The following is a 12105-nucleotide window of genomic DNA, read 5'->3' as shown; positions in this document are numbered from 1 at the left end:
TCGAAAGAAGGGGGATGCTCAAACCTGGCCACTCAGAAATATGCCAAGTCACAGGAGCTCCATCAGAGAGTTGTTGACAGTCACTGAATCTGCAGTGTTAATTGGAGCTTGTTTAAAGTTAAAAGCTGCAGATTAAGGAACAAAATGAAGGAGGAGAGAGAGAGATCTATGCTCACCAAAACATTGTAAAATACTATATTTAACAAAGCTTCTTCTTAAAATGCAACTTAAAGCCATAATTTAGGCCCTTCTGCTTCAATCTGCTGCGATGTTTAAAATTCTTCAGTTTAGAAAGATATTGTATGCTTCTCTAAAGTGACATTTTTAAAATTATTTCACTAGCTATGCTGCAGAGATTCACATCTTGATGGTTATGCTGGGGCATATTCCCATTTTGCCCTTAATATTTAAGGTTGATATTGACCACTGGTAATTGGGGGGGGGGGGGGGCAGTGTTAATATTTTAGGTGCTGGAGCTCACCAAAAGGGACAACAAGGAGATCTCATGGGATCAGGCCTTAGTGGTCGCCCTGTTGTATTTGGTATTGTGATTGAACAGTAGGACAAGGAAGGAGGACAACTAGTCACGGAAGAAACAGGTTCCTTGTATGCCCAGAATAGCACTCAGGAGTGGGGGGGGGGCGCCCGGAGCAGCCTCACGGGGTGCCAGAGCAGTGCTCCAGTAGCACCCCGATGGTGGTGAGAGTCAATGTATAATGATTTTTTATTTTCTGAGGTAATTCAGTTGCTCATTCATATTTAATCACATTTCAAAACATTCCCTGTCTGAGCTCATGGCTGCTTCCTTTCTCACCTGTATACGATCCCAGTCCGTAACATCTCAATGTAGATGCATATTTTTGGAACCACTTCCTTTATCTTCATTTCTTGATTAGGATGTCAGAATTAAGAAGCCTGTGGTGATATGTAATTACACCACTAGCTCAACAGGGGTCACCCCGGTGACCTTGTATATAAAGCAGCCCAGAACTACAGTCAAGCCTTTCAGGTTCGTCTTGCAGAGAGACAAGACCTCTTGGTGTACATATTAGTTCATTAAAGCTGTCTTATACTCGCACTGCTGTTGTGGTTATTGTCAATAAAATGCCAACTATGGAAAGATTAGCCTACGAGGAGAGATGGAGTTGTCTGGGACTATACTTGCTGGAATTTAGAAGAATGAGAGGGGTTGCTAATAGAAACATATAAAGTTACGAAAGGCATAGATAAGATTGAGGTAGGCAAGTTGTTTCCATTTGTGGGCGAGACCAAAACTTAGGCACATAGCATGAAGATTCAGCGATGAGAATGGAGAGGAGGAACTGCTTTTCCCAGAGGGTGGTGAATCTGTGGAATTTGCTGCCCACTGAAGCAGAGGAGATGACCTCAGTAAATATATTTAAGACAAGGTTAGATAGATTTTTTTTTTTTTTTTACATAGTAAGGAAATTAAGGGATATGGAGAAAAGGCTGGTAGGTGGAGCCGAGCCTGTCGTCACATCAGCCATGATCTCATTGAATGGCAGGGCTGGCTCAATGGGCCAGATGGAAGATTCCTGGATCTTAAACAGGCTTCTAAATAGAAATGCAGTTTGATTGCAGTAATAAATAAGACTCAAATTTCTAAATGAGAAAAGAAGACATGATGGGTTAGGAATGCTACCACATAACTCCAGTTTAATGTGTTTCACAATCAAATTTAATCTGAAAACTTGATACTCAAATCAACTCAGCGTGAGGCTATTCTGTCCAGACAGGTAGAACGTGAGGTCACGATTTAACACATCCTTCAAAGCAGTGTGATAGTTGCACTAACTGCTGTGCCACCACGCGATGTTCTGTGGATGCAGAGTGTGCATTGGGAGACAGTAGCGTAATCTTCTGGGATACCTTTCACATGGAGCCACCAGAAGTACAATAGTGATGTCAGTCATCTTGCACTCATGGATATTCCAGCTTCCTTATAGACTTAAGGGTGTCACTGCTTTTTTACCAGTGAGTAAAACTGCATTTAATGGATCTGTTCATTGATGTTAGAATCTTGCTGTGAGACTCTTTTATGCTTCTCTTTCTCTGAGAGACGCCTGGAAATTTTTGCTGATGGCAAATCTGTCTGCCTAATGGCAGACAAAAGGTAATTTTGTGTAACATTATACTGTTTTTTATGACATGACAATGAAGAGTCTTTAATCTTTTAATAGATCGTAGCTGACTGAATCTTTGGCCTCAGCTCCATTTTCATGTCTAATTCCCCCCAAAAACTGAGTCGACGATGTGATTCAACCCAGATAGACCCGACGTTTTCCAGCTACCACATTCATCCCTGTTTTACATGGTCCTGATGCCCCTGACAAAGACAATCCTGTCATGGGTGTCCACATCTGATGACATGATGTTCCATTGACTGTGGCATTCACTCAAGGACAAACCTGCTCTGATGTGGTTTGAATCTTTGACTTTGGGAGTGAGGCATGCTTTGAGAGTTGATTTTACCAATGCCAGAATTCTGAGGACATTACAGAACACTCCATAGTGAGTTCAGGAGATCCTAAACATCCCTGTTACATTGTACAGTGGGGAAGTCCTGTGCTCCTCCATGGAACACTCTCAACAGTCCAGCTCTCTAAAATTGCAATGTTGCAGAAAAGAAAGATTGAAATATTCTGGTAAAATAGAAGCAAAGATGACACAATAAACAACAATTCCATTAAATAAATTTATTTTATTTTCCAAGGGTTAAAACAAATTAACTTGGGCATTTGCATTTGTATACAGACCTTTTACAGTAAGAGTCTGGGGTGTGGGGAAGAGTGAAAGGGAGGTGGTAGAGGATGATTGAAGGGGAAGGAGTAGAGAGGAAGTAAAAGGGAAAGGCAGAGTGAGGAGGCAGAGGAAGAGATCTCAGGAGGAGGGTGCTGGGAGAGGCATGTAAGGAGGAAAGAGGTGTACAAGGGAGAAACTGAATGGGGAAAGAGTGAGTGGAGGTTGAAAAGGAGGGACTGGTTTAGGGTGGGGGCAAGGAAACGGAGTAAAAGAGGTTGGATGTTCATATGGGCTTGCACACATTTGTACAAGTGGTTGGAGTGCAGTTAAGGGCAATTAATTTGCATGCAAGTGGGTGCACACACATTCACACACCTGTGCATGTAAAGTCAAAGCAGGGTCTTGTCTCCCTACTTCCAGTGGACTCCTTGCTAAACCCTCTTAGCCACTGTGCTTTGAAAGAATTCACACAGGCTGTTCCTTAGAACTGGAGTAGCAAGCAAGTCATTGAAACAAATATCTACCTGCTTTCTGTTGATTATTTTAATATATCAGAAAGATAGTTGGCAAAAGTTATTTGTATATTTCTCAACCATAGGCAAGATATTATTCCAGAATTCCCAGACACCATTAAAATGAGAAATTATTGCAATAAATCACTTGATATGCCTCAAATTATCATTGAGCTGTATTAACAGGGCTGTATGTAGGAAAACACAATGCTTATGAACATTAAAGAGCATTCAATCTATCTCACTAACTTCATTTTTAGAAAAAAAAATCATCTCAATTGCTTCTTCTACCCATTTACTGAAGTGGACTGAGTTCAGGTCAGTGGGACTAGGCAAAAAATGGTTCAGTACAGACTAGAAGGGCCAAAGGGGCCTGTTTCTGTGCTGTAATGTGCAGGACAGCTCCATTGCTTCCACGTATGCTGGTCCAGATACTCTGATCCTTTGTAGTTCAGCCTGAGACTTCTGATTATTTGCCTTTTTTTTTTGGAAGTTGTCCTTTTCCCTCATGTCAAATATGAACGAGGTCTCAAATGATAGTATTTTTCAAGTTTCATCAAATATATCTTTGCAAACAAATCAAACTTGAATTTGACTGATTAGGATTCAAAGAAACAAAGCAGTATAAATTTTACTATCAATAAATATCAGATCAGATTTATAATATACCCAAACCAAAGAATATAATCCAAGTTACAAATCCAAGAATTAAATTGAAAATTCTTACAGATAATCTTGTTTAGAGGGAGGGGGTAGATTAGTAGGGGAGAAATTACGACCAACAAGGGGGATTAACTACAGATTACGGATCACATCACAGAACATGACTCACATCAGAGAAGTATATATCAGGGAATTTTGTTTGTATTTGTAAATTTTTAATATTCAATATTTGATTTTGGACATATTATGTGTATGACTTAATTGTTTAATTATTATAATTAGAGAATTTGATGCACTGAATGAAATAAGTTAATGTAATAATTATGGCTGTGCTTCTAACTTTCAATTGATATGTGATATATTATATGATTTATGTTATCATTAGTTCCCTTTACCTTGTGAAAAGGGTTTTATTAAACTCAAAAATATTTTTAAAAGAAAAATTCCTTTAAATTCTTATACTCAGTTGCGTAACTGAAGTACTTTCTTATTCTTTCACATCTTCAAATTTTTCACTATTTCCATAAAACATTGAGAATTCATTCAGTGATGAACAACACAAACTTCTGCAGAGTTTCCCATCATTTGTGTCTCCGCAAATTAGGAAATGATCAAAGGGCAAACATCAGACCAGGAGCGTGGAGGGAACCTGCTCCGTTATTTCAGCAAACTTTGCAAAAACAGATCCGGGACAGAGGCCACTTTCGCCGACGATCTGCATCAATCAAAAATTAAGGATCAGACTTTATGTTGCTCTAACTGATATATTCAGTTCAGTATTTTCTGGTATATACTTTGACAAATGCAATTACAGAACCAAATGTAACATTGTAAATAGGCTATCAATGTGATACTGGAATTCACAATATTTTGGCCCGATTAGATTAATTGAATTGTTCACTGTCAAGAATCCTTCTGAGGCAAGCCAACCGTCGCATAGCACAGTGGATAGAGCAAGAAAAGGGTTTTGATAGAATGTAAGTCAATGGTGGAGAGTTGGTTTGTGTGAGGGCTTGAGTTGCAATTCATGACTGTGTTTCTTGATGTCTTTGGGCAGGGAAGTTTCTATCCCCAAGCTGTAATGAATAAGGGTAGGATACTTCCTACACTGCATCCATGAAAATTGGTACGAGACACTGGGGACATGCTGAATTTCCACAGGTTGCAAAGATCTATCCTCTTCGTGCACGGAGCATCCAGGACACTGCATCGATGTCAAGTGAATCACCATTTGCTGTGATCAACAAATCGCCACAATCTCAAGATGGATTTTCTCACAATCAATGGCAAGTCAGGGCCATTAAGGACTCGCTCTCCACACAAATTAGTTGACTCGCATTATTCTACTTTAGTTCCATTACATTTAAACTGGAGAGATGTGGAATCTAGGATTTCCTCCAGTCATACAACCAACTCAAATAGCTGGAAACCTAACCTCTGAAGATGATGATTTCAGATGATAAAACCAGATCTTTTTGTTTCCAGCCATACTACTGATCTCCAACATGACCCCCACCACAGGACTACAGCCCATCATGACTCTTCTCCACAAGTTCCATTGGTTACACTGGTCAACAAAGATTTTGCTTCCTGAACACATTTGGATGTATTTTAATAACCTTAGTTTTTTTTCCATCAAGTATCATTTTCTCGATACAACCTATTTTTGTCATTTCCTGTCAACTTCAAGCATACAAAACCATGAAGTGTGACATGTCATTGAAAATTCTTTTTCTGCATTTGCACTTGGCCCTCTCCCCTGCTGATCTCGATGCTGTCAGTGACAAACATGGTGAAAGGTTTCACTTGGTCATTGTGACCATGGTAAAGCAGTATCAGTGCAACTGGAATCCATCACTAACTATGGTTGGACACTGACATGAGAGGCATCAGATGCTGAGTACAAACGAAAATCAGAAAAACTTTTTTAGATCAGTTGAACTAATGCAATGCGTCAGGATCATTTTGCGATTACACATGGTAAATTCAATAAAAGTTTCTCCAACTTCCTACATAATACAGCAAATCTGAAAGTTTCTTTGCATTCAGCTTGAAGCTTTCTATCATAATCCCCAATTTTATTTTAGAAAGTAAACCATTTGAAAAAAATTGTGGCCCAATGTTATCTGACTGGACCTGAAAAGATCAGATTGTACCCAAAATAGGGAATATAAACTGTACAATGCAGGAACAGGCCTTTCAGCCCATCAAATCTATGCTGACCACAATGCCAATCTAAACTAATCCCATTTGCCTGCACATGGCCTGTATCCTTCCATTCCCTGCCAATTCACGTGTTAGTCTAAATGCCTCTTAAACATTGCTCTTGTATCTGATTCTTCCCTGCAAGGACATTCCATTCATCTAAAATTCCCTGGGTAAAAAGCATACCTCACACATCTCTTTTAAACTTGTTCCCCTCTCACCTTAAACCTATGCTCCATAATATTTGACATTTCGGACTTAGGGGAAAATGACTGACCACCTCCCCTATCTAGACCTCTCACAATTGTATATACTCTTATTCAGTTGCCACTCAACCTTCGACACTGCAGCAAAAACCTTCTGAATTTGTCCAACCACTCCTTGTAGTTAATCCACTCCAAACCAGTCAACGTCCTGATAGAGAAACAAACAACTTCAGATACTGGAATCTTGAGCAAACAATGGAGGAATCCAGCAGGTCAGGCAGCATCCATGGGTAGAAATGGTCAGTCCACGTGTTGGGTCAGGACCCCACAACAAGACATCCTGGTAAACCTCTTCGGCCCCCTCTTCAAAGCTTCCATTTTTCCTGCGGTGATCAGAACTGCAAGACCAGCCCACTTTGCTGACATTGCAGATGAGGTAGGACCCATGCTATAATACTCTGGGTCTCAAGCACTGCAGAAGCTGACCCCAGGTGCAGTGGTGGATTAACTACAACCCAGGTCCTAGGCAGAGTTCCCCGCCATAGGCTTGACTACACCCGCTGCCCTTCGCTCACCGCCACAGCCCAGGCTGCCCTCATCTTCCCCTCACTCCAGGCCACCCCCACCAACTCTCATTCCCCATTGAGGGCTCGGCCACCTGAGCATCACTTTAATTTAGCAGTACCGGCCACTGATCGGACACCTCCCGTTGTTCACTTACTACTGGAGGTGATGGGTTGGGCATCTGTATTTCAGAGCCCCTTCCTCACACACGCTGCCACAGCCAGCTCCCAGAAAACACCATGCACGTCACCTGGTAACGGCACAGTGCTAACTTTGGCCCACAGTTCCCAGCTTCACCCGCACAGAGTCAGGGTATTGGAGAACACAATGCATGCTCCTCAAGTCACTTCCGAGTTGCGACTGCGCCCTCGGCTCCTTCAGCGGAGATAAGATGCATTATTGCCATGAAGTTTCTGGGTATTTCTGGTGGCCATGAAACTAGCTGTTTGGTGTTCTGTGATGTTCACCCCAGTCACTTTTCAAAAACCCAAGTGCCCTGGGTTTCCTCAGTCTGGTTTGGCATTTTGGAGCCTTGATTAACCCAAGACTAACACGAGCCCTTATTGACAAGTGATTACATTGGTGTACTAGTGGTTGTGATGGGTTCTCTTACCTCCGGAACCCCAAGCTTCAGTCTACTCAGCCTAAGGGTTAATCCACCAGTGCCCAGGGCACTTTCAAGTAAAGCCTTCTGTGCCTTGGCTTACAAACATGCATAGCTGGCCACCCTACAATTTGTAAGCTGCAATATAAATATATTGTTATAAAGCACTGTTTTTATACTGATCTGGATGTGAATTTCAGTTCACAGTTATGAACAAGAAGGTTCTGTCAATAGAATTGTTCTGTATTTATTAAAAGCTTCACTAAAACACTAAAGCTTTGTGTCCCAAAATCCACGCACAAGTAATTAACCCAAAAGGCATCACATTGCAAATGTTTTTCATTGTTCTAATAAAAACATATAAAAAGGGAATATCCCTGATAGAGGGAGGTCAGAGTTATCATCTCTGATCAATGGGAACTCCCGTTTTGCACTGTTGTAGAACTTCTGATGAAGATTATGGTTTAAAAACCCAGGGACAGTGAGATATTTCGATGTTTCCCTCTGTTCATGACAGTCAGTGAAAAAGTGGGGAATCATCAGTTAAGGGAAATACGACCTTCCAAATTCAGTCATATGATTTGCCAGGGCAACAGAATACAACTTTAAAAAAAAAAAAATCACTCCACCGTTGGACTTTTTATTTCAAAGTAAATAATTATTTGTCATCTTTAATTTAATATTTTTAAGCTATGAACCATAGGCGACATGATGTGGTTTACGCTTCTAGAGATGTCTTGCTCACAGGTCAGTGCTTTAATGCTGTGACTTCATTCACTCAGCGCTGTGGGTGAATGAAGCTGTCTAATTCTGATAGGAGGAATGCAAGCTTATTTTAAAAAGCCTGCCACAGCAAACATGTAAAATTATCATATTTGTTGGTTTCTGGGTTGTGAAGATTATTGGAAACATCTAGATTTCTTTTCCATCCTTAATTGCTCTTAAATTGAGCAAGACAGTGCATAGAACATTACAGCACAGTACAGGCCTTTCGGCCCTCGATGTTGTGCCGACCTATATATTCCTACCAAATTAAAGAGTACTAAACCCTTCTTATCTCGTAACCCTTTATTTTTCTTTCATCCATGTGCCTAAGAATCTCTTAAATGCCCCTAATGTTTCAGCCTTCACCACCATCCACAGCAAGGCATTCCAGGAACACAAAACTCACTGCGTAAAAAACTTACCCCTGATGTCTCCCCGAAACTTCCTTCCCTTCACTTTGTACAGTTGTGTCCTGATATTCACTACTCCTGTCCTGGCTGTTCACCTTATCTATGCCTCTCACAATCTTGTAGAGATTTATTAAGTCTCCTCTCATCCTTCTTTGCTCCAAAGAGAAAAGTTCCAGCTCTGCTAACCTTGCTTCACAAGACTCATTTTCCAATCCAGGCAACATCCTAGTAAATCTCCTCTGCACCCTCTCCATAGCTTCCACATCCTTCCTCTCATGAGGTGACCAGAACTGAACACAATACAGTACTTTAAGCGTGGTCTCACAAGAGATTTGTAGAGTTGCAACATGACCTCAACTCTTGAACTCAATCCTCCTATTAATGAAGCCTAACGTCCGATAAGCCTTCTTAACTATCCTATCAACCTGTGCAACAACCTGAGAGATGTATGGATTTGGACTCCAAGTTCCCTCTGTTCCTCCACACTGTTAAGTATCTGACCATTAACCCTGTACTCAGCCAACTGGTTTGATCTTCCATAATGCATCACCCAAAATGAAACACCCAGTGGCCAACCATTTCAATTCTGCGACCCACTCCCGCACTGACATTTCCGATCATAGCCTCATGTACTATCAAACCAAGATCACCCACAGAGAAGTAACACTGATATATTATCTGGGCTCTCTCCAATTGGAGGCATTATATCAACTTTTCTGGTTTCTTCAAGCCCACTCCTTGTTCTCCCTCTGTCTTCTTTCCTCCAGTTCTCCACCCCTTCCCTCTCCATTCATAGAGCCACCCCCTCCTCTGCTTGTTTGCTGCTGTGCCCTCCCTCCTTAATCCATCCACTACAGTGCTAATCCCCCCACCATTTTGTTTGGGAGCCTGCCTACAGTTTGGTCATACCTTGGGCTCAAGCAAAGTATGCTGTTTAACCTGCAGAGTTTCTCCAGCATTGTGTTTTTACTTCAATCATGACGTCTGCAGACTTGTGTTTTAGAATAGTAAACACACTCCTGGGTCTGCAGCATAGGAAAGGATTGAAGATTCCCTTCAGAGAACATCATAGAATCATGGATTTATACAGCAAGGAAGATTGGCCCTTTGACCCATTGTGTGCGCAATGACTAATAAGAATCCAGTTATTCTGATTCCACACAAATCTCTTTATTTTCCTCACACCCCTGTCAACTCCATCCAGATTATGCTGCTCATCTACATCCCCATGTACAATTTGCAAGAGTTAAACAACAAAATGCTGGGGATGATTCACAAGTGGAAAAACTCAGGTCACATGGCATCCATGGGAAGTAAAGGGCAACCAACATTTTGGGTCAGGTATCGATTTGCTGTGGTTAAGAATGCACACATCTTTGGGGCGCTGAAGTGTTCCGAGGAACCCGGGGAAACCAACACAGTCACAGCGAAATTGTAGCAACCTCATGCACACAGCCACGGAGGTCAGGTTTGAACTTGGGTTTACAGAGCTGGGAGACGGCAGCTCTAAAGTTGGGCCACTGTGCTGTCCTTCCCAGGTGGGAACTAGAGAATAAAACATGAAAGTCTGTAGACACCATCATTGAAGTTCAAACACAATGCTGGAGAAACTCAGCTGGTCAAATTGTGTACTTCTTATTGTAAGTTTCAATATTTTGAGATTGTGAGGTGGGGCAATCCCAAAGGCAGGAGGTAATAGGCTTACAAAATAAAAATGATCAAAATCAAGAGTATAGGGAGCATAATGGTTGTCTCAAAACCTTGTTCAGGGCAAGCTTAATTCTGGGCCAGTTTTTCCCATAAACTTCTAAGGGCACTTTTAATCACACATTTGAGAGTCAAATTCTTAATGCCATCTAGGATAGTGGATCCAGTTGTTAAACCAGTGATCTTGTGGCATTAGGTATTGATCCATAAATGCTAGGACAGATTTATCTCTGAAACTACAATAGGTTGACTTTCTTCCCCCCCCCCCTTTTATATAACAGAGGTACTGTAGAAATTTGCCTTTGTTGCACACTCTTGATGTAGTAACATAAGCACATTGACTGCCACTTTTAAAATGTGTTTCCATTGAAGTTTTCTGTTTGCATTTCCTTACAACAGGAGACCCATCCAGTCCATTAATTCTATGCCAACACACACACTGTTGTACTGTCACTTGTTCTGTCTCGTGTGCCCATTAATCTGCACCCTCTCCACCATCTACCTACTGCTGGAGTTTTTTTTTTTTTTATATACAGTTGCCAATTATCCCAACAGTCAGCAAGTCTTCGGGATTATGGAAGTGTGGGAAATACACATGCAGTCGCAAGAGCATGGTCAGACAAACACCATAGAGACAAAAGATGAGAGGTGGTGAGCCTTCTGTACTTGTGATGTAGAATAAACTTTTCCCCCTAAACTCCCCCACCCACCCCAAAGTTCTTTAGAATTAAATTGCTGAAGAAATTAAAAATTTGTTGAAAGCCAGAAAAGTTCACCCCCACAGAAAGTGGATAATCTTTCTTAGCATTATTAATGGTGGGCTAGGCCAACATTGAAGTTTTTTTTTTTTTTTTAAAAAAGATTTTTAAGATCAGTTCCTGATAAATTCCATCAAAATACACCTGATTTTCACTACTGCATAATAATATGGAGATTTTTTTTTAAAAAAAGTATAGTTCCAGGTGTGCCCAACTCAGGACGTTGGCACGTCTGATCAGCCTGATAGAAGCACGACCAATTAGTATGAAGGTTTAAAAAAACATGCAACTCTGCAAGACTCTGGTAAATGGTGCAAAACATTTGCAAGAGAAAAGTGAATGCACTGTTTGAAAAATCATTTGTTTCTCAGCTAAATTTTTTTTTTTTTTTTTTTTTTTTTTTTAAAGGGCAACCTCAGTCACTTTTGGTTCAGTTGGCATTTTCTTCCAAGTTATCTTAATGTCTTATTACGGAATTGCACACTGAGGTGCTGCGATAAATAATTCATCGGTTGGGCTCTTTGTTGCGCATCCCCAATATTGCAAGCTGGAATGCTGACAGCTGTGTCTGGACAAACACTGGAGATTTGACATGACAAGCAACTAACAAGTTTCTTTTCGCTTGTTCTGTTGGAATACAATACAACGAGCGCAAAAGCTCAGAAATCACAAAAAGGGTCCCTTTATTTTTGCACAAGTGTTTGCCACATTAGCTAATATCCGACCATTAACCTCTGGTCATTTACCACCCTGCCCCACCCCCTCATGCTTCACACATGCCCGCGTCCTTCACGCCTGTCGACCGATCAATACGAACAATTCTTAGAGAAATACAATGTATCCATGGCAACAAAGCCACATATTCTCGATGGAAGCCAATGAGACCAGTAGCAAAATCTCAAGGGGGTTTCAGTCTTACAAAGCAAGACATATTTTGATACAGGAATG

At 41.0% G+C, this 12105-nt stretch overlaps 1 protein-coding gene across 8 annotated transcripts in view; it reads right to left on the bottom strand.

The window, feature by feature from the left end:
* Positions 1-2711: 2711 nt before the first annotated feature.
* The window catches only part of LOC138749443 (WD repeat-containing protein 72-like), a 249326-nt gene continuing 239932 nt past the window's right edge, over positions 2712-12105 (bottom strand). For all 8 annotated transcript variants that reach the window (XM_069910776.1, XM_069910775.1, XM_069910769.1 and 5 more), the window contains one exon: positions 2712-4653. In XM_069910776.1, the coding sequence (XP_069766877.1) occupies positions 4601-4653 (53 nt within the window). In that variant the 3' untranslated portion in view covers positions 2712-4600. The remainder of the gene's footprint in view (positions 4654-12105) is intronic.

The sequence above is a fragment of the Narcine bancroftii genome, chromosome 14, assembly GCF_036971445.1.
Source record: "Narcine bancroftii isolate sNarBan1 chromosome 14, sNarBan1.hap1, whole genome shotgun sequence".
NCBI classification, from domain to species: domain Eukaryota; kingdom Metazoa; phylum Chordata; class Chondrichthyes; order Torpediniformes; family Narcinidae; genus Narcine; species Narcine bancroftii.
Note: the sequence above shows the minus strand (reverse complement) of the source record. Positions and strands in the feature narration are given on the sequence as shown.